Source organism: Gavialis gangeticus, unplaced genomic scaffold (assembly GCF_001723915.1).
Source record: "Gavialis gangeticus isolate Ggan-Ray unplaced genomic scaffold, GavGan_comp1, whole genome shotgun sequence".
NCBI lineage: Eukaryota > Metazoa > Chordata > Crocodylia > Gavialidae > Gavialis > Gavialis gangeticus.
The window spans coordinates 135,981,159-136,006,730 of NW_017729025.1; the positions used below are offsets into that span (position 1 = coordinate 135,981,159).

A 25,572-nucleotide genomic window follows, 5' to 3' on the forward strand; every position below is an offset into this window, starting at 1 on the left:
ACGTGAGTAGATTCTAAACAAGGCTTTCTTGTAGTTGTGCTGCTTTTCCATGCATCAGTTTCTTTATCAGTAAAACAGAGACAATGTTCCTTATCTCTTGTAAAATGCTTTTAGAGATTTTTATTAATAGTAATGAAACATGCTACATATTGATATAGTTAGTAGGGTTACCATATTTCCAGTTTCAAAAAAGCAGACACCTGTTGGAGAGGGGGGACTAATACGATTGTTGTGGGGCAGTGATATGCCTGTGCCCTGCCTTTGCCCCTCACTCTCAAGCCACAGCCCCCCTAGTCCAGCTGCTGACCCTCACTTCTGACCAACAGTACTCACCCCCGACCATGCTGGTGCCCCACATTCCCCACCCACAATTAGGGGTGTGTGAAGCTTTGGTTGCCAGTTCAATTTGGAGAATATTCGGCCCAATTGGGAGGCTGAATCACTGAATCTGAATCGAATTGGGAGATCAAAAAACCATCCAAATCAATTCAGAAAAGATTCAGAACAAGATCTGGAGATTCAGAAGGCAGTCTTTCAGGGGTACAGAAACTGAGAAGCGGGAGAGAGAGCGGGGGTGGGAGGGAAAGACTGACATCTGTAGCTGGCAAGTGACTGTGATCTTTCCCTGAGTCCCCTTCCAATCACAGTGCTCTGGGGGAGGGACATAGAAACAACACATAAGCCTCTGTCTGCAGCCTTTCTGTCCCTTTTGTGAGCTGTTTCTGCCTGAGCACTGGGGAGGCCCTCTGTTACAGGCTACCATCCCTGGTGGTTTCATCCCGCTGTGCCTTAAAACTTGCACAAAGTCACGTCATGAGTTTTGCTTGTCTGCACCTTGAGGTACAGTTTCCCAGAAACCCCTGCACCTATCTCCATGAAACTTGGCAGGCTGCATGGCCTCAGCAGGGGCTACCATCATCGAAATCTGCCAAAAAATGACGAAGTTATAGGTAGTTCAGTGATTTCCCATTATAGTCTATGTCCAAATCTCTCCCAATTGGCACCGAATCTTCTGAAGCTGATTTGGCCAAATCGATTCGGGACAGTGATCAGAACCTCTGAATTGAATCACTGTCCTCTGAATTGGCCGAATCACAATCAAATACTTCCCTATTCGTGCAGGCCTACCCACAATCCCCCGCCTTCCCTGGTATCCCTCACTCTCAAACCACAGCACCCCCAGCCCTGCCAGTGTCCCTCACTCCCAACCCGCAGCCTCCTGTTTCCCCCAGCTCTGCAGCATCTCCTGACTACCCCACCCCTACAATCAAGGGCACTAACCCCAGTCTGCCAGCCAGGCCACACAGCTCCCTGCTTACCCCCACCCCTTTCCCATCCTGGGCAGGTACGTCCCCCACCCTGCTGCAGCCCCAGCACCCGGACAGCTTCCCCCAGTACAGCTTCCCCTGGCGCACGTGCGCATGCACCCCTCCCCCCCAGAGAGTCTCCAAGCCCTGGCCCTCCAACCTCCGCCCCCCATAGACTTAACTGTATCCAGCTGCCAGAGCTGCTCCCACCCCCTGCCTGGCTGTATGCTGGCCATGTGTGTGTGTGCATGCAGATGCATGTGATGCCCCTGCCTCCAATTGCCCCCTCCCCTGTTCCCCCCAGCTCTAAACAGCTCCTTGCTAGGGCAAGCCGGAAAGTGCCGGGGAAAACTTCAATGATGAGCAGAGCAAAATCCCAGGCATTTGTTGATATTTTTAAAAACTGCCCAGACAGAGATGAGAGGACCCAAAAAGAAGACATGTCCAGAAAAACCCAGATATATGGTAACCCTATAATGAGAAATTGACAATTTGTACAGTACATAATGCAAATTGAATTTCTCATGCAACTTTACACATAAGTTGCATTATAGTGTATATACTGGTAGTGTTAAAGATATGGCTTGATTTAAAAGTTTAATAGCAGCCTACACATGAAAACAAGTTTGAAGAAAATCAGTTTAAAAGCAATATAGATTCATAGAGTCATAGGTTGTTAGGGGCTGGAAAGGACCTTGTAGATCATCGGGTCCAGTCCCTCCATACTAGGCAGGAAACACAACTGGGGTCAAGTGACCCCAGCGAGGTGACTGTCCAGACTCCTTTTGAAGATTTCCAGGGTAAGTGACTGCACCACCATTGGAGGGAGTTTATTCCACAGTCTAGACGCAGTCTAAAACACAAAAAATGTATTTTTAAAATTGAATTTCCCAGAGCTTGGGACCTTCTTTAATTTTAGACGATCTTAATTTAGGTGTGGTCCCCTCTAAGATGTTTGTGAGGGGAGAATAGGCCTGAGTTGAGATTGCACAAAGTTCTAAACCACATTGTTGACAGATTGATTTTGGATTAAACTGTTTCCATTTGCTGACTTTCAGAACTTCGTAGATGAATGTAATTTTATCCAAATGTGTTTATTTTCTGTGACATAGCATAGGACTCTCAGAGATGCATACTCATCCTGAGTTCCTTTAGTAGAGGATGTTGCATTCCACAGGTGCTGAAAAAATAATGGCTACTACTGGAATATCAGAAAACAGCATTTATCCCTAGATCAAAAAAATTGGTTCTGAAGTTCAAGCACTATAAAATTCATAGTTTATGGTCTAGGTTTAGATGTTGGGGATAATGCAATGCTTTGCTTTTAATTTATATTTAATGAATTAAAGGTCTGACTCTTTTCATGCTTTACAAAGTCTAATGCTTTGTGGAGAATATCAATTGTAGACAAATTAAAACAGAAATAAATATGTAATTAGTGAGGAGAATGAACTTTTACAGATGACCTGGAAGAGGCAATATGAATAATGAAAGAAACTAAAATATGCTCTTCCCTTTGCCTCTTTTTTTACATTTTCTGTTCTTTTATATTGGCCTGAGATGTTATTCATTCTTTGCTCCTCTGATCAGGCACCAAAGAGAAAAGGTAGCATGTAATAAAGTTGAAGTATCTGTCATTTAAAGGTGGTGTGCTGTGAACAGTTGCTCAATGTTATTTGTTTCACTCTGTGAGAGATTGCTATGGATTTATAAAACCTACTGATATTCTTTAATGTGTCTTGCTTTATACATCAATAAATTTTCCACAGCTGTGGATGCTCAGAAGCAAGTCTTGTGAAATCTTTGCATTTTATAAGAGAAAAATCCGTAGACATCATAGCCAAGATCTACTCCAAATGCTTCCAGCTGCAGTTAGAGGGATGACTCATGCTGAAAGCTGAGGAGCTTTTCTATGAGTGCTTTACTCAGTTCACATGATTTTTTTTTTATTTTACATTCCTGTCTGTTTTTCTTTCCCTTAAAAAAATGTGAAGGAGATTCACCCAAGGAAAACCCGTATGAGGATGTAGAACTAAAAGGCCGTCACGCAAGTCGAAAATCCCAGCAGCTATCTGAGAATTCCCTAGATTCTTTGCACAGGATGTGGACTCCCCAGGACAGGAAGTACACAACACCTGCCCAGGTAATTCAGTGCTTTTTAGATTATTTGGCTTTGTTTTTTACTGTGATTTAAGTCTTTTCAAAACTTTTGCAAGAGAACCGTCTACAGCATAAGAGGAACAGTGGCTGTACTTAGCGGAGAAAGGAAAACAAGTTAATTAAACACATTAAATAGTTGTTACAAACAGTTTAACAGCCTCACTCTAGATACTCTTCAGCACTAATTTATTGTAAAGGCTGATTGTTATTTGGAACTGTTTTCATGTAGTTCCATTCAGAAAGTACCCTGGTTTTGGAAAGGAAATGCAGGCTTGTTTTGTCCTCTATCTTGTCTTTATGTTTATAATGTGAGGCCCACTTTATAGAAAGGTAACTTGTTATCTTAAACTGTTTCTACTTCCAACTATAAAAATCTAAATGCAATGTTTAATTGCACCATGCCAGGAGAAAGGGCAAAACATAGTTTTTAAAAAGAAAGAAAATGAAAGTGGGAATGCCTAAGTCTCAAACTGCTTCAGCTAGGTTGTGTGCACTATCCACAGCAAAATGGAAAGACCTGGAAGTCTGAGGGTTTGCATTTTGCTGTGAATTTAGCACAGCGTGCTGATTTTGTGTGAAAGTTGTGAAATGAAATACCTTTTTGTTTAGCAGAAAATCATTGGGCATGTTTACATGTGCAGCAGACTGCGCAGTTGTTACTGAGCAGTCATTTAGTACTTGCTTTAGTACTTGCTTAAGCACATACTAAATGACTCCTCAGTAACCAGTATTACTGTGCAGTCCCATTGCCGCACAGTTATTTTTAGCTGCTACTGCAAAGTAACAATGAGTTAATGCACCATAGCTCATTGCTGCCACCTTACCAATGAGCTGGGGTGCAGTATCTTGTTGCTATGGCAATGTAGCATCTCATGTAGACGCACCCATTGTGTCCCAAGGCAAATATACAAAATACGCTTACAATTCCATTTGGAGGAAGATATTTTTTAATTGAATCAAACAAAATTGTCTCCGGCTAATGAAATTGCAGGGGCTGGACAGAGGCTAAGGCATGAGCACCGCCATCTTCCTATTTGCATATTGGATGATTTAAGCTAATTTGACAGAGTCAGGGCCCATCCTAGCCTGGGTCCCTTGTCAGTTGCCCTAGTTACTTGTCCCTAAAAATAGCTTTTCCCTCCACTGATACTCTTTTTTCCTCATGGGACAGGGAATTTACATCAGATTCTGTCACTATTTTATTGTCTTTTTACTGAGATATAAAACAAAAATGCAGTGACAGTAGGTCAGCTGTGAGCCTGTGTAATTCTCCAGTGAGCAGAAGTAGCAAAGTCACCATTTCCTAGTGAACAGCAACTCTGCCTACCATTCATCACTCAGCTTTTCCAGCCTCAGTACTATTGCTGGTATTCCCTTAAAATTATGCTTTATGATAAACAAGATGGAAGGGATCAGGAGGTCAGCAAGCTTTGGAAAGTCATCTCCCAGCTGAATTCCTCTTGCTAAAATATAGGACACTGAGGATTTTCCTGGCACAAGGGCTTGTGGTAAGCAGCAACCTCAGAAACACTGGCCTGCGGTCCTTTGGAAACCCACTGTTTTTGTGGTCTTCTCCCTTCTCATTTGTTATTATAATAATTGAAGTATTCAAATAAGAAATAAACTTGTTATTGATGACAATGTTTCTTCTTATAGTGAATAAAATCTGTAGTAACATTTATAAATTTCACTTAATAGACCTTCCATTCAATTTAATAGGAGTTAGATCAGGCTCTAGACTAGTTCCCTCTTGTTGCCATGTCTTTAATTTCCATGAGAGAAAAAAAAAACATGTCAAATGATTTTTGTTTCTGCAGCTGCCTTCAAAGCCCAGCAGCCAATCATTGCGCATTGGAAACTGGTCAGAGAGAAAGAGCCATCGCTTACCACGCTTACCCAAAAGACACAGCCATGATGACGTGCTGCTTCTGGCTCAGCTTGGTATACCTTCATCACCCTCCAGTCTGAATGATGACAGTCTGAGTACCACGAGTGAGCTGCTGTCCACGCGCAGGGCCAGAAGGATCCCTAAGGTAATGGCATCTATACTCTAGCTGCAGCTAAGCTTTAGTCAGAAAGGTCCATTTGCAGATTTTAGCAAAAGTTCTGGAATTGACTCAGTGGGACCAGATCTTCACGGCCACTCTAGCAGTGCAAAGAAGTCCTAAACTTGGTTTAACTTTCCCCTAATTCATGCTCTCAGCATTGAGGAATTCTTTAGTGATGTGGTAATGCAATAGTAGTAACTGTCCCACTCCTCATCCTGCCTTATGCCTAGGGGACTGGAGAAAAGGAGATGGCCAGGTTAATCCCAGCTCCTAGAATGGCCCATTGGGACTAGCATAAATTAGAACAGCCTCCAGGGTTCTCTAACTAGGAGTTGGTATCTGGGCAGGTACAGATTCACCCTAATCCAAAGGCAAAACAGGTGGCAAAGTTCTTGCTTTGCTTGGAAACAAGTCTTCTGCAGGGTACAGCAGAAAGATGTGCAAAGATCTCCACATTGGAGATTTTACCATCTGCACACAATTTAGCCATCCATTTAAGTCTGTTTTTCCCCAGAACAGGAAATTTGGGGTCCAGACTGAAGCACCTAGGAACCCCAGGGAGTGGAGGGCTTTTTCTTTTATGCACCATCTGGCTGCATGCTGCAGCACAGAAACAGAGATTCCCACCCTTGGAGTGGGATGACTCTATGCTGCTCCCATAGAGGCAAATAGGACCCAAAGACTTGTGCAGCTCTTTGCCAGGCTGACCTAGCTTGGTCATGTAAAGAGAATCTCTACTATGAAAAAAACATGTTTTTCTACTCTGAGCAAGAGAATGGTAGTGTGCTCATCTCAGTGGTTTGATCCATTGCTATGTATTATGTTCAGTATGCATTTGAAACTGTTTTTTCCTCTCTTATTTATGGTAACTGTTCCCAAGGAAATCACCATTGACCTAATATGGTTCCCATTGTTTACTCATAGCCTGTCTGGTCCTGATAAACTCATTGTCTCTTTAGATTTGAACTGAAAATGAATTAAATTTGAACTGTTTCAGCAAAAAAATGAATGTCAAATTTAAAGTAGGATGTGAAATAACTGTCTGTCACAATAGAGGCAAAAGGAGAGAGTTGCCAACACATTTATTTTTATTCTGTGAACAAAGCTAGCTTTTACTGTACATTCAGCTTTTTCCTGTTCTATTAAAGAGTGTTTTTAAAACTTCAGCTATAAATACAGTATAGAAAGAAAAGAAAGATTTTTTTTATATTCTTGTCCTTTAGTCTGAAGTTCTGCCTAAGTAGAAAGAACTGAAATGAAGGCAATTAATCCTATATCCTTAAATAATTATGTTAGGTCCAGATTTTGATACCTTTACTCTCACCTAGTGTAATACTTTACTTGTTCAAGTAGTTCCAATAACTGGATTTAGTTATTAGTCAGTTCGAATAAAACTTGGAGAACTTGGCTTTTAAGTTTGCATGTCATTTCTGAATTTGTTCCTCTGATTTAAAAATCTCAAGGAGCCTTTACATTTGCTCTGGGGGGAGGGACGAAGGGAGCCACTCTAATTAAAGCACTTGCAGTGTCTCGTGTATTCAGTGTCCTGCATTTCAAAATGGCAAGCTTTAGAACACCCCTGCTGCCATTTTGAATCATGACCTGAATACATGAGACATTGAGTTTGCTTGAGCATACTAATAAACTGTAATTACAACACATTGAAGTAGCTGCCCCACACATCTAGAGGCACCCTCATTTTCAGTGATGGGAATTTTAATAAAATTCCCATTATATTTGGTATACTTTATCAAAAAGCTCTACCTACTAGAATAATGTGATTACTGGTGAATCTGGGCTTTCATTAAAAGAATAGTTTATTATTAGCCTTCACAGTTGCAAAGAATAGCTAAAAAATGTGACCACCTAAACCAGTGATTCTCAACTAGGGTGCCGTGGCATGCTGGGATGTCATGAGATCCTTTTAAGGGTGCCATGCAATAAACCCAGAGATTTCAAATAGGAATCCATAATGTCAACAGATTCTGATCTGTTGTGGTCTTTCTGAATTCCCTGCAACAGAGGAATTGCTTTAGTATTTTTCCATTGTCAAAACATGAGTTAAAGCTAAGAGCTAGCATTTTCTGAGTCTAAGATAGGGTGCCTTGAGACTAAAAAGGCTGAGAAAGACTGCCCTAAAGGCTCCAAAGCTAGAGGCAAATCTAAAGAAGTTGACTTTTTTACATTGTTAAACACACCATTTTTAAATGAGTCCTGTGATTTCAGGGAGACCTGGCTTGCTTTTTTTTTAAATAATTGTGGTTGGTGATCCAGGGGACTCACGTGAAATAAAATCAGGAGACTGCTTCATATGCTTATGAGACAGAATTTCAGCTTCTCCCTTCTTTTCTTTGTTCCCCTCTCTTTCCTCCTTTTGTTTCTCTGGTTTAAATGGTCTCTACCAACTTGGCAACCATATCTCCATTTGCATGTTCTGGGTTTCTTGGAGGCTAGAACTGAAATAGGCATGAGGGAAAAGATTTATACGTCTCTTTTTAGTATCTTTGCTTTGCAATTGACAACCCTTTGGGGTCAGCGAGTTTTGCTGTTCTGTCCCTGTTTTCACTCAGAGCAGCTTGAAGGGATCTTGATTTAACTGTGTCCAGCTGAAACTAGACAGATAGCAGGCAGTCAAGTGCACTCTGAAGAAGAAAGGAGGAAGGAGGTGAACAGGGAGCAAAAGAGGTGTTGTTATTGCCCATTCAGGAGTCCCTTTAAATATCAACACAGGTGGTAGGGGAGCAGTCTTACCATTATTATTTACCATCTTTTCTTTATTAGAAAAAAAGTTTGTAACATTTTTTTTCACTCAAAATTCAGGACACATTGTCTTCATTTAAAAGGTGCTCAATCCCAAACGAGTATTTAGAAATTAGATAATTTAAAGAATACCACATTGACAGGGTCCTTTGAACCCACCCCCCACCTCCTGGTATTAATAAAGAGGCTATGTGCCAGCAGGGCTTGTTGGTAGGAGGCCTTGCTTTAGACCAGAATTTGTGAATTCAAATCCTGCTCAGGATGTCTGCTCATATTTGGTACTGGTGTGCCTGGGTAGCGTTGCATTATCAGAGGCACTGGACCTCAGATGGGACATTAAATGGAAGTCCTGCTGTAAGTAGTATTTGCTTTGGCTTACTAAGTAAAAGCTAATGAACACTTGAATCTATTTGACTAGACTAAAGGGAAACGGCAGTAAAACCATTCTTGATAAACCACCTCAAATGCCGCAGGCTGAGTCAGCAGTAGCTCCGTGCAGAACGGCTGCTGGCTTTGTGTACCACACACAGGACTTGGGGCCGTAGAGTTATTTGGGAACCTTTGTATCAGTTTCCATAGGTTCTGGATCAGGCCATGAGGCCCAGATTTTTAACAGGATTTAATGAGATGTTAGGTCTTTTGAATCATGCAACACTGAGTGCACCAAAGCTGACATAACCATAACTCTGAGCCAGACCAGTGTGTGACTCATCATGGTAAAGCACCTTGAGCTGCCTTTAGTCAGGAAGATCCATGAAAGGAAATGAGTAATTGCAACACACCCCCTCACTGTTGACCTTGGCATGTCTGGTTGCACTGCCTCCGCACGTCATTTGCCCCATATCTGGGTGAGATTTCCTGAAATTACTGTACAGTAGCAGCCAAGCTCTCTAACACCATTTGTGCGTGTACAGCTTCCAGGCCAATACAGCCAGGAGCAAGACAACAAGCAGAGCAGGTTTCAGTTAATCTGAATGGTATGGTGAGCAGCTATAAAAAGGAAACACCAAATACTTGTGTAATTTAGGCAAGCAGTATCTTGACTATAGGTTAAGGCTGTGTCCCAAGCTCATGATCATACCAGCATAAATGAATACAGCTCCTGTGAGCTTCCACTTGTGTAACCAAGAGCCGAAATCAAAGGACGACAACAATGTTTACCACCTAAACTAGGTAGTCATTTCATGATATGTCAAAGCAGAGATAGTGTGATCTCTCTAGCTAACTGTGTGTAGGGGCCTGGTGACTGCTGTGTTGCAGATTATTCTCTGTTACTGGCCTCCTGTGTGGCTTTGAGCAAATTACTTAATCGCACACTTGCCTATTTCCTTACCTATATATACAATGACATAATACTGACTTGTACAAATCACATTGAAATTCTACATTGAAAACTGCTATGGAAATTCAACATATTGTTAATGACTCTTGGGCTATTGTGATGATGAATTGCTTAATATTAATAAGGAAGTTGAAGTTTATAAAGTGCTGTGTAAGTGCTGATTATGAATTCCACTTTCTATGTCAAAGTTTCTGAACACCAGTTTTCTGAATAGTATCAGCTCGGGTGCATGTATTTCAGTTAGCACATCTCCGTGGTGCTGGGAACAAGGCTGACTTTCTGATAAATAGTTATTTTCAAGATTAGCCCTTTTGAGGAAGAAGCAGTAAGTGTGGCTGACCACAGGTCAAAATTCCACTTTGATGGAATGTGGCAAACTGGAAGCTGACTTCAAAAAGCTTCAGTAAGTGAGGATAAGATTGGAGAAAACAAATATAGTTCAAGTGAAGACTACTACTACTAATACTATGAATAATAATAATAATCCCCAAACCAAAAAACACCACTATAGTCCAAATTCAGCAGTGGATTCAAGAACAGTGCAAGGAGAGTGTGGCCCTCCTCCCCACAACACATGCACATACACTTTGGCTTTGGCTTTGAGCTCACTGTATGGTCAGTGCAGGCTCCTGCCAGATCTCTGTGTGAGCTTTGAGCTCACCAGCTGATCATGCTGAGGTCTGACTGGAGCACCTGCTTTTGCGTCGCTCCGGAGCCCATGGGGTAAATGCTGCTGCTCTTTGCTCTTTCCCTCCAGCCTCCTACCTGCTGAATTCAGCAGAGGATAGGAGGAAAAGAGTGGCAGTGGAAGTGGCAGCGCTCACCCCCTGAGTTCCTGAGCTATATGAGTGCTCTGGCCAGACCTTGTGCTAAGAGTTCACATGTGATGCACCTAAAGAGCAGTGTGACCATGCACTGTGCTCCTTTGGATCCTTCCCTATCCAGATCCTCTGCTGATGTATATCAGTGGAGCTACACTGATTTATGCCATCTCTGTTTCTGATTCTGTATCTCAAAATTAGGGCCCAATTCTGCAATGCTTAAGTGAACAGACTAAGACTCCAGTTCTGATAGGTAAGTACCTAGGCGTCAAGAGGACAATTTGTGTGCTTCAAATTAGCCATGTTTTAAGGACCTTCCTGTGTTGAGGTGTAAGACAATGGGAGTTTGCCCAGGTGAGGACCACAGAATCTGCCTAATAGATAATGCAGACAGAGAGAGAAACAATGGGGTTGGAGGGGAGAGGGGAGCAAGGGAGCAAAAGAGAGGGAGGGAGAAGGATAGAAGTAGGGGAGAGAGGTGTGTAAGGTAACATTTTCTAAAGCCACTCAGGAGCATTTATCTCATTGGGCTTAGATTCCTTTTAAAATCAGGAAATAGGTTCCTAGGTCAATTTAGGCATTTTTTCAAAAAAAATGACACGCATATTAAGGGAAACAGGGATATTTTCAGCTGAGACTCAAATGCAGGTGAAGTGTCACTGTAGTAGAGAGAATGGAGAGGCATTTCCCGCTGGTAGAGGCTGCAGAGGACAAAGCTCTCATACTAGCATGTGGAACAACAGAGAGAACTAATTGTATAGACATAAACAGTATCTTGAGAGAGAAATGTTTATTTTCATTATCTATTAATTTTGTTTTGCAGCTTGTACAACGGATCAATTCCATATATAGTGCGAAAAGAGGGAAAAAGAGATTGAAGAAGCTTTCAATGTCCAATATTGAAACAGCATCACTGCGAGGTATAACACCGACCTCTTGGGCTAAATAAGCCTATACAGTTTGTTGCGTTAGGGATTGTTATTTCACCTCCTGCAGAGATTCCCTTCTTTGATCCACAGGATACACGTCCAGGGATCTTCTGCACTCATTTTATATGCTGGTTTTCATTAATGTCTGTGTTCGGAGGAAAATGGACTGTGTTAAAATTAAATTAGGTTGTACGGCAATGTCTATCCCACCTATCCCCAAGGCTGGCAAAACGCATCAGTCCATCCCATCTCTTAAAACAGGGGTGGTCAACCTGTGGTATGTGCCAGAAGTGTCACAGGCAGCCTCTGTATGTGGCACCTGGCAGATAGAGAAAAGGACAGCACAGTGGCAGGTAGGGCAGGGAACAGAAAGTGGAGCAGTGGATTGGGCAGGGAGGACATGATAGGGAGCACAGTTCAGAGTAGCAGATTAAGCCAGGGAAAGGGATAAGATTGGCACTCAGGGAGGGTGCAGGGCTGCTTAGTGGCCTGCCTGCCAAAAAGTTTGACCCTCACAGTCTTAACTTCTGCATTTTGTATCTGCAGCTGCACAGAATACATAGACTTGACTCTGAAATTAATTCATGCTTTTTCCTGATGCAAAACTATGACTTTATTTTTGTAGTCTGCAAACTGCACCACCAAGAAAAGCTGGCCTTTTCATGAAAAAACAAACAAAAGAGTTTCTAGATATTTATATTTTCAGAGAGAAGTAATTCAGAAAACTTCCATTTTCTCTTCATTTTGTGGTATATGCAAGGGTGGGTATTTGCAGACTTGTGTGACCACATGTATATAGCTGAAGCATTATGAAGTTAATACAAATACTCTTCACAAATATAGCTTGTCACTTTTCATACTGTTCATATTCCATGCTGCTGATTTGTCAAATCAAGACCTTACACAAAGTCCCCCAGGCCTGTCCTGGAACTCCCTTATGCTGTGCAGCTGTCTTGCAACAATATAAAGGCTAAAAACAAGAGGGACTGGAATCAGTTTTCAAAATGATGCATCCAGCCACGTGGTTTAACACACCTGAGGAGTCATTGCTAATAAACTTTGCTGTGGTACAAGACTTTGTACTTGCAGCTAATCTGTGCTCTAAACCTCAAGCATCAGAATAAATCCATTGTAAGGACCCCATCTTTTACAGATGACCACTTATTCCATGAGGTTTTAAACTCCAGGGGAGAGCATGCCAAATGCAGGGCTGATGGTGAGACATGATTATTTTCCCAATCGCACTGAAGTGACTAAAGTAGCCATTTGATTTTGTTTTGCTTTAACAGACCCCTCTTTTATTTCTTTTGCAGATGAGAACAGTGAGAGTGAGAGTGACTCAGATGACAGGTTTAAAGGTGAGGGCTCATGTCTGCATTAGCTTCCAGCCACAGTCATGCCTGCCTTGCCCATTAAAATAAACACTCCTGTCACTGCAAGTCATTCCTATTGGAATTTGACTTCTTCTCTAAATCAGTGTTTTTCAACCTGTGGGTCGCGACCCAAAAGTGGGTTGCAAGAATATATGAGAGGGTTGTGAACAAACTTTAAAGGAGAATCCATTTTTAAAGGAGAAAAATGAAGGAAACTATGACTTTTCCCTTGAAGGCTGGCAGAGTTCCAGCCTGCAAGGGGCTGCTTGGAGTTCCCCATACCTCCCACACACCCACCCTGTGCCCCACATGCGGAGGGGCTGGGACCTAAGGGCAGGGGGCAGCAGGTTGGGAGTGAGGGGCGTGGTGTTGGGACTGGCCATTTATGTTTACAAATGGGTCCTGGTACAAAAAAGTTTGAGAACCACATTGCTTTAAATTATATTGAATTTGCTGCCTCATGGCTTCTTTTGGCTACTTTCAAAATGCTGGGTCATGAATATGACATAAATATTGGAAATTGAGGGTATGAAGAAGTGTGAGGATCTAACTGGGATTTGAGACTGGAGAATCTACTGAGCATAAAGAGGAGTGGCAGGTGTGAGACTGGGCTTTGTTAGCTCTGCATATGCTGGCATTTTCCCGATTGACACCAGAGGCTTGCTTAGAAGGTTGTATGGGGATATAAGTCTACAAACTTCAAATAGTAAAAACTTCTTTTAAGCTGTGCAGCAAGGAAGTTAGCCCCAGCACACCCACTGCTTGGTTCCAGTCAAAGGTTCTAGCCCCTTATTTTCAGGAGTACTGAAATTCGGACAAAACTTTAAAAAGGAAGAAAAACAGAGTTTGAGAACTTTTATTGTCTGTAGCAGCAACTGTTTCTCTTTTTTAAAAAGCCCACATTAATGACGATAAAGTAGAGCAGGCATGGAGAATTGTGGTTCTGAGGTGGGGGTGGAATTGCGGAGAGCTGTATCTTTATCTATAATAAAGCTGGAGCCACAATGGGTGCCATCCTTTTTCTGCTCTCTTGGGAGAAACGGGCAGGATTCTGACTGGACAAATTCAGTTGAAAAAAGCTCTTTCTGTTCCAGGTGGTGTTAATGGGGCTTTGCTTTACACGCTCAAAAACAAATGCTTCCCTTTGTCCATATTTATTTTTTGTCCCAAAGTGTGGACTCAATATAACCTGTCCCTGGTCCCAAGCAGCTTCCTCATGGAAGAGGGAGAGAGCACATTTTCAGCCCAGATCAGCCACAAATAGTAAAAAAGCTGTCACAAATGTATTCACTGGCATGATTCAGCTGGACCATTCACCTTTTGGCCTAATGGTCCAGATGAGGAGTCTGGGGCTTATCTGTGGGCTGGATTGAGCCCTGCCTGCCAGTATCAGGTCCTGGGGCCTCGTGCTGCGTCAGCATACCAGAATTGAGCTCCAGCAGCTGTGCATTGCCTCTGCCAGCTGAAATCAGGTTCTGGGACTCTGTGCCAATTTGGCCTGCCAGGATCGGGCTCTGGGGGTTGCACACCACTCCCACCTGGTCCCATGTGCCAGGATCAGGCCTGTGGCATCCCTGCTGTAAACCATTATTGTGCTCTGAATAGTGGAAGAAAATGGGAGGGTTGTCTGTCCGTGTGTGACTGGCATGACTGTTTCAGGGTTCAGAGGGGGCCCCTGATCATGATTTGCATTTTTTGCTAAGGCTGTGCAACCACAAGGCACTGCAAGTTTTGCAATGTGAAAGTAGCTGAATCATGCCAGTGCCCCTTCCTTTGTATTATATCAAAATTACTGTTACTGTGTTCAGTGATGGCCCAATGCCAGCTGATGACCAAGGAGCTTCCTTCAATATCTGTACAATTAATTTGGTGCTGCCATGATCCATCAATTATGATGTCACAATTCATTGCTGTGGAAGAGGTTTTGTCTGCAAACAGGAAGTTATTGGAATAGAAATAGCCATGTCTGTTTGCAGATCTAGGGCCAAGTTATGGCTGTCCCAAGGATAGGGATCCCATAGAGAGAAGGTGGGGAAGAGGATATGGAGAACCATTTCCACTTGGTACCTGTATACTAGATGCAGCAGTTGTATGACATCTCTTACTGCCTGATCAGTCTGGGAAAGGGCACCTCACCTGTACAGGCAAGTGGGGACATGTCTGGATCAGAATAAGGCATGGCTGTGACTCCAGCCCTACCCCATGCACTAGTTAGTATCAGAAAGGCAACCCTGTGGGGAACTTGAGCCACACCTTCTCTAAAAGCAACAACTTGTCAGAGCTGGTGGTACTTGGCACTCATGGAACAGGTGCTGCGCCTTATGTCTTAGAGCAAGGGTGCTCAGCTTCTGGCCCATGTGCCAAATGGAGCCTGTAGAGCCATGGCATCCAGCCCACTGGACTTCCCAATGGTCAGGAAATGTAATGGTGGGGGAGAAGTGGCAAGTAATACTGCCACTCCTCCTTGCTGCCAATTTCTGCAGGGCCAGATCAGGGGTCAGGCCGTGTATACCCCCACTTCCTCCTGCAGCCATATCGGGGCCAGGCCATGCCCCCTCCAACCCACACAGCCAGGTTGGGGTCAGTCTGTGTCCCCTTCCCTTCCCCTGCATGGCAAGATCAGGGCCAGGCCACAAGTCCCTTCCCCTCACCAATGCGGCCAGATCTGGGTTAGGCCATTCCCCCCTCCCCCATGGGGCCTGACAAAGGCTGGGCTGGTCCTCAACACCCCCACACAGCTGGATCAGGCCCTGCCTCACCACCTCATGCACTGGATTGGGCCCACTGGCTGGATCCGGTCCACAGATGGACTGAGCAGCAGCCCAAGGGGAAAAAAGATGGGGCACCACTGTCTTAGACATGCTCAAGTGCTGCAGACCCCACAGGGGAACACAACCAGCCTTTGGTTTACATGAAATATCTTGGTCATAATTGGCACCCGTGGGTCAGGAACTGCAGGAAACCTTGCTAATTGTTTTATTGGGGCTGCAGCACAAACCTGTATTAAAGCTTAACTGGTTTTAGAGTTGGCCCTTAATAATACATTGCATGTTGAATTCTGATCTGATTAGCTGCCCTAATAAACATACCAACCCCATTGTTTCAAGTGAAATTGTGAACATACAGATGGGAGCAGCTGAACCTGATAAGTGAAGAAAAAAACAGATCTTTGGCAAGGGTAAAGTTATGAGCTGCTAATGATTCTACTAGCTTAGTGTTGCATTGCTTAAGTACTTGGAGAAGTTTTTGATTTATGGATGGAATTAATAAGAGAGATCAGTGCACAAACGCCTACATTTAAAGGGGAACATGCTTGGAGTAGTGTTTTTGGCAGGTTGAAAGTCCTTTGTGAATTACCATAGCTTACTTGTCTATTGCCAGGTAATGATTTTTCCTTCTCTCTTTTTAATTGTCAGCTCACACCCAGCGTCTAGTTCACATCCAGTCAATGCTGAAGAGGGCTCCTAGTTATCGGACACTGGAACTGGAGCTAATTGAATGGCAGGAGCGGGAGCTGTTTGAGTATTTTGTGGTGGTTTCCCTGAAAAAGAAACCCTCAAAGAATACTTATCTCCCAGAAGTGTCTTATCAATTTCCCAAGGTAACCTAATAACATATTTCGTTTGCAGAGGGTAATTTTAAACCCATCTTGAGATGGCTTTGGCTAAGCTCAATGAAGTGGGCAAATGGGACAGTTAGGTGGTGTTTTGAAGGTCTGGGTCAAAAGGCCTGGTTTTGGGAAATGTATCCAGTGTGGACAGAAAAAAATGTGAGGCCTTTTCAAAAATATTTTTCATGTTTTACAGAATCTCGTTTTTCCAGAACTAAAGTGTAACTTAAATGCAAGCACCGAATTTATGAGTTTCAATTCAGTTTCTAAACATTTAGCAGGCATTTTTACTCAGATCTGGCCATAGGATCTAAATACTGTCTTATCCAAAGCTCTAGAAATCAGTTTGAAAGATTGTGGATTGTGCCCCTAGAATGGAAATGAAATTGAAATTTAGTTTTGAGATACATTTGAAAGTGCTAAAGTACAATGACTAGGGAAGGACATTAGGTTGCTGAGAGACAATGCAGCTTCAGTCCAGGTTACAAAACGTTAGTAATGACAATTTTTACTGAAGTAGCTGCTAGCTGTCCCCGTCATGAAGCAGGGCCTGGTCTGTTAGGCAGTGTACAAAAAAAGTCTAAACAGATGGCTCTTGCCCCAAAGGACTTGTTAGAAAACCTGTTGCTTGAGTGTATTTGTGATTGGCTGGCTTTATCTGGATACATGTGAATCATTTCCTTTCTACTACAGCTAGAAAGACCCACTAAGCAAGTACGTGAAGCAGAGGAGCGTCTCAAAGCCATCCCCCAGTTCTGCTTTCCTGATGCCAAGGATTGGGCCCCAGTATCAGAATACAACAGGTAAAGCCTCCTGTATGCATCTTCCACCAAGTGCTCTGGATGCCTGGGCTGAGCCCTGGCCCCAGTAAGGAAGCAGCAGTTTGATTCTCAGCCATTTCAAACTTGTATAGATGTATTTGCTTTTTTTTTTTTAAGTTCCATAATATTGCTCTCCTTTGTTCTGCTTGATTCTCAGTCCTGTGTGGTTTGGGAAAGGGAGCTGGAGAGTTGACCACAGCTCCAAGTTCCAATACAGAAATGAAGGGCTAGGCCTGATTCTTTACTGCCCAGCACCTTGTGTTTTCCCTAGGAAAAAGTGAATGCAATGTTTGTAAAGCACTGCAGGCTAGCTGCTTTGAGTCTTCATGGGTTTCAGTTGGGCTCTGCTTCGCTAAGCCGGCTGTGTAAGTGGCAGAATCCAAGGGAGGACCAGGCCCTCAGTTCTCTCTTCTTCCAGAGGGAAACTTCAGCATGTCTCCATCCTTTTCTCCTGCTCCACAGTTAGCAGACGGGTAGATGGATAAGAGCAGATAATTCAAAATGTTAATTTGAAACAGATTTTCAACATGCTGACAGGAAATATGTGTCAATGAAATGAGACATGTTGTGGAGTGTGTCTTTGAGTTGACTGACTGTGGTGCAACACCAAGCTAGCACTGTGGTAGCACAATCCTTAAGTGAATTACTGAAGCCAAAAAGAATGGATTGGGTGTTTCATGGGCTTGCAGGGCACAAAACACATACGCAGTAGAGCTGTGCGAAATTTCGGCAGCAGGACTCCAAAATGAAAATCAGGGCTCTGAAACGAAATGGGCTGTTCGAAATGTTTCAGAAATTTTCTGAAATGATTTGGATGTTTCCGAAATGTTTCAGAGGCAGGCTTGCAGGGAAAGAGGGAGGGGTGGGGGGGAAGGACTGCTCTGATATTAACATCTGTAGCTGGCCAGTGACAATCTGTCTCTGAGGTCCCTTCCAACCCCAGTGCTGGGGAATTGAATTGGGGGCTGGGGAAGGTCCCTGAACATTTCCCCTGTTCCTGGCTGGGTTCCCCAGTTCTCTGATTGCTTCCCCCAGCTCTTCCCGGGGAGCACGGGCTCCCGGATGATGTGGCTGCTGATGCCAGCTGGTGATGGCGGTGGCTCTGGGCTATTTCCCCAGCTGGCAGCGGCAGGCTGCTGAAACCCCACACCCACATCCGGGGCTCACGCCCTCCAGAAAATGCTGAGGGAATGATCAGAGAGCTGGGGATTGAACCGGGAGCTCTGGCTGACTGCTGGAGCTGCCCCAGCTCCCAGGCAGTGCATGGTGCTCTGCCGAGCCACGCTGCACCTTTGTGATACTGCAGCTGCCATGTGGGTGCCAGGCGGGGGGGGGGGCAATCCCCACTGCCCCCACTGCCCTGTGCTGCATGGGGGGCTCTGCCATGAACCCTCAGAGGCCCCAGTCACTGTTGCCAGAGCTGGTGAGTGCGGGGCCTTTTTAAACTCCGTGCTCACCAGTTGCAGAGCATGTAGATGATAGCATGCTGCTGGTGCCAGCACCTGAGTCTGCCCGGCACAGCCTGTGCTGAGTGCCAGGAAGAACCCAGTGCTGCCACTGGCCCCAGCAGGCAGTGGCAGCCTGCTGTCATCCCGCACGCAGATCCAGGGGCCTGTGGTGCCCGGAGGGCTGCGGGGCTGTGCCAGACTCCTCCCAGGGGGAACGGGCCCCTGGATCTGCGTACAGGATGACAACAGGCTGCCGCCAAGTGATACACATTTGCTTTGAACAGTTTGAGCTGCAGTTTCACAAAACCCCCTGTACCTACCTCCTTGAAACATGGCAGGCTTCATGCCCGCAGCAGGAGCTACCATTCCTGCAGTTTTTACCCCACTCTGCCTTCACATTCACATGTCATGAATTTTGCTTTGAAGTGCAGTTTGAAGTGCAGTTTACCAGAAACTGCTGCACCTATCTTCTTGAAACATAGCAGGCTTCATGGCCTTAGAAGGGGATAGCATTCCTGCAAGTTTCATCTGAATCAGGCAAGCAATGACAAAATTATAGGCAGTTTTGTGATTCCCCATTATAGCCTATGGCCGAAACACCATTGAAATTCTGAAACAGCTCCGAAACAGTTTTGGCCGAAATGAAATGGGGCAGTGATTCAAAACACCGAAACAAATCACTGCCCCTCCGAAACGGCAAATCCTAAAGCCATTTTGGACAACCCTACAAAACATCGAAATGAAACACTGTCCCTCCAAAACGCCAAATCCAAAACCAAAACAAAATGCAGGCGTTCTGCATGATGTATTCTGTATTGTTTGGCTATATAACTCAGTGCTTGCTAGCACCTAAATTATGAGAGATTAAAAACACTGAAGGAGCATTAGACTATTGTGTGGGCACTGTCTGTACAAGCTTCCAGTAGCTCTGCTAACAACATTGTGCAGATCCTTATTATTGTGTGATCCTAGACAGATTTCTGATTAGCACATGTTTGTGAAACATACATGGCTGATGTTTTCTGTAATTATATAGACCATGGTAATTCAGCACAAACACAAAAGTGTTTCAGCAAGCTTGAAAAAATGATCGTGAATGCCTGTCGGCCCAGGCACAAATCCATTCACCTACCCCTTTTCCTTTATGATAATTATTGTTTTAAAAAATTAAGATGTTTAATTTGGTCTGCCATAAAATATTATTTGCCTTGGCATACAGGAGTGGAATTTTGTAGGATTGTGCTGTTCCCAGTTCAGAAGATGATCAGTGTCACTTGGATGCAGTGTGTGTGTGTGTGTGTGTGTGTGTGCGCGCGCGCGCTTTAAATGAAAACTTTTGGTGGAGGAAGAAAGGAGGAAAAAACCCAGCCTAGATATAACTGCAGATATGGGGCAAAATACCAGTTGATTGTGATCCTGATTCCCTTGTCCCCTGCAAAAGCAGTTTTGTGTAGATGAGACTTGAGACCCATATGCTTTTGTAGGCTGGTGACCAAATCCTTCAGTGAAGTATAGGGCCTCATGCAACATTGTTGCTGGGTTTCGTCCCTAAGGTTGGGATCCATAATCCATGGCAGCGTGCCCTGATACAAGGTGGATCATATGCTGGTATTGAACTGGCTTAGAAGCTCCTTATCATAGCTTCTAGTATAGAGGGCACAGACAGATTAAAACAGATGTGGTTTGGATACCTCAGTAGTGCAAAAATTTCCAGCTAGGGTTTCAGATTGCTGAAGCCTTTGAAACCCAGGTAAATTCAGGTTTACTTAGCACACAGTAGTGTCAGCATCAAGGATTGTGAAGTGAGGTTTATGTTATATAATTACCCCTCCAAAACTTGTGCTGTTATTCTTGGGTGGTGGCCAAGGGCCTAGTTCTAGTTCTTTGAACCTATTTTATAAGGTTTAGAAGGGAATAATCTGGTAGATATTCTTCCCCACCAACATGATAATTCAAAAAAGCAACAGCTGGGTAATAATGCTGCGCCCACTTTGAAAGTACCTAGGCTGCTTCAAACTCATCAGTCTCTGCTGATTGAAAAGAGGGCAGAAAAAAAGTCCTGCTATAATAATAACAACATCTTGGGTGATGTCTGTTACAGTGAGACCTTCTCTTTCATGCTGACTGGAGAAGATGGCAGCCGAAGGTTTGGTTATTGCAGAAGATTACTGGTAAGTACATCAACTTCAGTTCTTTCCAAGTATAAAAGTCTGTTGTGTGTCTTCATTCCAGGGTGGCAGTTACCCTGTGCAAAAATGTGGCGTTACCACAGTCTTGGGACAGGAGCAAATCTTTTATGGGTTTCATGGAAAACTATCTATCACACTGAAAGTTTGAAATCTAAGAAGTTCAGATACAACAAGAACTGACTTGAATCTTGGTCTGCATCAAACTGAACTAAATCCTTTAGGAGGGTCATAATGCTATATGAAACACTGGATGCAGTAGAGGACAGCAGGGGGAAAGCTGGAGGGAATGAATGTGAGGGTAAATTAATGGTTCACCTAAAAGCTAAACTACCCTTATTGGAACAGGCAAATGCAATCAAGTTGGGGGCCAGCAGCACAGCTCAATTACTTTTAATGTTTGCCACCACTGGAAAATAAATAATGTATAGATAACATTGGCAAAGCTTCCTTGGAAAATGTTAGCTAGAATGATATTATGGAAACTATTCTCTCCACCAAATAAAGGGAGTATAAAAGTAACAAATTTATGAAAATATCAGTAAGCTTTATATCTTGCCTAGATCTCACCTTTGATTGAGTAAGTTCAAGACAGAAGTTCCTGGATCAATTTTTCACTTGATATGCCCAAATGTGGATACAGAAAGGAATATTTAATTAACTGGCCAATAGGTTTAACTCTACCATTTTACTCATTCATGCACTATGAGAAATTTGTAAACTGCATAAAATCCATTGGGCAAAAAATAATAGGAGGAAACTTTAAATAGCATGTGCTTTCACCTGTTACCAGAAAGAGATTAGCATCCCATGACAATGGCATGTAGGATAAACAGACTGGCAGTATTCTACATTTAATATGTTTGACCACCAGAAGGAAAAATAGAAGTTGAAGAAAAACAGACTTTGCAAATAACTGCAGGTGAAATTAGTTGTGAAAGATTCAGACTTATCTTTTCAAGAATTAGTTCATTCATTTACTCATTCCTAGAATAAAATTTGGGAAAACACCTTTAGAACTCCTGGAAAAATATGTGGGAAAGATGTGGAGGAAGACTGCTCTGATTATGAGACTAAATGTCATAGTTTGCTTTTTTTTAACTTTTTTTTTTTTATTCAGGCAAATGTAGAAACAAAACTCCAACACTGGAGTAATACACAGGAATTGCATGAGGCAGGGGTTATTGCAAAGGAAATAATATACAACAATTAATATAATTTATCATCTGTATGATCAATATAATGTTTACATATGGTAATATTCAAACAATTTTGCTAAAGACACTGGCTTACTGGTGAATATATAATATATGTATTAGCTGGAACTGCCTCCACTTCATAAAGCATATCTAGGTTATGTTTGGTCTACTTAATATAGCTACAATACTGTTTTGGTCCCTATGCATTCTTTTATTCATTCTTGCCCTAACTTCATTTACTAAAGTTTCTACTCTCCCATTATTACCTAGTGCAGTTTTCCTCCCATAAGTATCCTAGCTTGAGAGATGAATTTTTGAGCAAGGTAAATCTCAGACAGTATCATTTTGGAGCAGTAAAGAGGTCACTCACTACTGAGATTTTACAGTAGTGATTCTTAACCAGGGCATTGCAGCATCCTGGAATGCCAGGAGACCATTTTATGGGTGCAATGGGATGCCATGCAATAGTTGCTCTGTTAGCTGTGCAAATACCTACACAATTCACAAGGTAAACCCAGAGATTTCAAATAAGGATCTATAGGCTAGGGACAGAAATTATACACACAAACTGGTATAAGTGGGCAGAAACTAGTTCAAATCTGTAACACAACAGAAGTTCAGTGCACATAAACTGCTTTCAATAGGGCCGAAACTGGTTTAAGATACCCCTGGATGGATGTAGCATCAGATTTCACTAGTTTAGGTTAAATCAGTTTATTGAACTTCCATCACAGATCCCCTCCAGAGTCAAGTTAAGACACAGTCCCCCAGCATCCCAGGATGCTTTGCATCTCCCCCGCAAGCTCCCCCTCATGGGGTGGGCAGGCTAGCCTTGGCCCAAGGTGTCTGCTCCAGCCAAGCACGGAGGTGTGCTGTAGTGCCCACTGGCTTCTGGGCTGGCCACTGCAGGTACATGGCTGCATTTCCAGAATCAGAAGTGAATGTCTGTTCACTTGCTTATCAGTTCAATGTATGCAGTTTAGACTAACCTGCAAAGATTGAATTGATTCAGCCTCAGGCTTTTTGACTATCTGTACTTAGTCATAGTGTCAAAAACCTTCTGACCTGTTGTGGTCTTTTTGGGTTCTTTGCAGCAGGAGAATTTCTCGTATTTTTCCATAGTAAAAAAACTAAGAGCTGGCATTTTCCAAGGGGTGCCCTGAGTCTAAAAAGGTTGAGAACCAGTGCTTTTTACAGACTGGAGTTAAGTGATAGTGCTGTTGAAGAGGTGAGAATAAAACGGGTTGGTAAAGACATGCTTAAACGTTTTTAAAAGGCTATGTACTGATGTTCTTAAATGAGATTTAAATATGACAATGATGGAACGCACAATATAAATGCTGAAAAAGGTAACATGGGTTGGGATTTTCGAAATCTCTCAGCACTGGCCTTGGTCCTTCTAGTGAAGCAGATAATGAAAGTAGGACTGGTCCATGCAATGCGCTTTTGAAAATCTCAGTTGTACAGCCTTGAGCAATATAAAATTGGAATAACAAAGACTTTTAGTGTCTACAAGAATCATTTTCCTGTTGTTAGTCAATGGAGCCACTATAGAAGGAGGACATTAGTAGATACTGCCCATATGAATAACCAGATTATTTAAAATATAGGTACATCAGAAGGTGTGTGCAGTGATCCTTCTTGGATCATGGAAAGGAAAGAAGAAATAGATTGAAGATCTAACAGTATCAGATAAGAAGAAGAGAAGGAAAAGTAACTGGCAACATGTTGATTTGGCTTCTTCCGCCTGGCTCTTGGATGTAGGGCTAGATTAGCTACTGTGATCTCTGTGCTCAGCAGACGTAGCACTGGCATAACTGGCCTGGGGGTAGCTTCACTGAGAGAAACTTCTCCTTAGCTAAGAAGAGCTGACTGAGGGACTTCTACACAGATTGCTTCAGTGCTGCTAACACAGCAGAGAAGGGAGTGATGTCTGCAGGGAGTTCAGCCACTCCCTTGTTCTTGTGCCTGTTTATAGGCAGTGGAAATCAGAGCATCCTTCTGGCTGTTCTTACTTGGGGCATGGGGAAAGGAGCCTGCCCAGGGCTGCAGTGGGGTCAGAGCAAAGCTGCGTTTGGAGCCATTCCTAACCTGTGCAGATTGGCTGCCATCCAGCCATTACACAAAATGTTTTAGAAAATTGAAGTGAATGTAGGAAAGTGAGTAAAGAAGATCCTGTCCCCCATGAAGTCGTTGCAGATCATTGCAAAGCAAATAATGCACTATGCTTCAGGGGTACAGTGTGACACAGGTGACTGCACCAACTTAGAGGGATGCAGAATTTCAGAAGCTGCAAGGGACATTTGCAACACTTGTATGGCAGCAGGAGAGGTCCTGACATGATGGCACTGAGGATCTGCTGCAATATGCCAGGTAGAGCTGTAAGACAAACTGAAAGTGTTATAAACCAGTGTGCTTTCTGGCAGTGGTTCCCAACCACCCCTCCATAACTTTTGTGAATTGGGTGGCACCTCATTTAAAAAAAACTAATTTATATACTATAGTGTTAACCTTGTTGCAGAGGGACCAGGCAGTGGAGACAAGGGAGCAGCAAAGCAGAGAGAGTCTGAGCCTGCCTGTATCTGCTTATCTCCTCATATTTTGCTTTTTGCTTATCTTCTCACATGGGGTGCTATGTAATATTTCCTGTGCCACCATTCAAAGGATCTGGCAGAACTCCAGGTTGAGAATCACTGCTTTAGGGCATGAGCTAGCCTCTGTTGAGAAGGGCCAGAGTGATGCCTCTCTATGATCAGGTTATTCCATGACTGGCAATGCTGGGTTTCTTGGCTCTTTCTCTGAAGCACCTGGCACTATAATAGACAGGCTGCCAAGTTCTATGGACCAATAGCCTAATGTCCCGCATGACAGTTCTCTGACACCTATTTCCTTTGGTGAGGACTACAGGTTCCTTAATTTTTCTTCCCAAATATTTTATTAAGACTATTTTATTTTGGAATGTTGTCATATGAACTGCTTCACATTTTTTTTTTTTGCATTAGATTTTTTCCAGGGTTTTTTGATAAAACCCTGCCAAAAGGACCTCAAGGGATACAATAACTATTACATTCTGTTTGTACAACAAAGTTCTACATTGCATCCATTTTACATATATTTATATTACACTGTTTCATTTTAAAACAGGATTAGAGTGGAATGTAACCTATTGTACCATAACAAACAATCTGCAGTTCCGCAGACAGTAAGACGTTTTCCAATTAAATCCTGGTACATCTAAGACAACCAATTTTAATAGCTTTTCTAGTGATCTGATATGAAAAATATGTATTTTGATGTAAAAGGAAATGGCTGGCTTATGTTAGTCGTATTACCACTTTTGAGTATACTGTTTTAACATGGTTAGTTTGCTACCTCCTGTAATAACACAAGATTTCCTTAGTTTCCCTTTTTTACAGTAATCACTTAACTTTGTGTCTTAATTATTTGTCTTTTTCACGAAAGTACTAAACTGAAGTCTGTTCACTATATACAGAAATCACCCATGGCTTTTTTTTGGGTTTGATTTTGTACATCTTACCTTGACTGAATGCCTGAAATATACAGTTAA

General features: G+C 42.9%; 1 protein-coding gene across 3 annotated transcripts in view; it reads left to right on the forward strand.

Moving 5' to 3' along the window:
* The window catches only part of ST5 (suppression of tumorigenicity 5), a 303,619-nt gene that overhangs the window by 176,694 nt on the left and 101,353 nt on the right, over positions 1-25,572 (forward strand). For all 3 annotated transcript variants that reach the window (XM_019519607.1, XM_019519609.1, XM_019519608.1), the window contains 7 exons: positions 3,302-3,450; positions 5,285-5,500; positions 11,262-11,358; positions 12,681-12,725; positions 16,157-16,341; positions 17,044-17,153; positions 20,721-20,790. In XM_019519607.1, the coding sequence (XP_019375152.1) occupies positions 3,302-3,450; positions 5,285-5,500; positions 11,262-11,358; positions 12,681-12,725; positions 16,157-16,341; positions 17,044-17,153; positions 20,721-20,790 (872 nt within the window). The remainder of the gene's footprint in view (positions 1-3,301; positions 3,451-5,284; positions 5,501-11,261; positions 11,359-12,680; positions 12,726-16,156; positions 16,342-17,043; positions 17,154-20,720; positions 20,791-25,572) is intronic.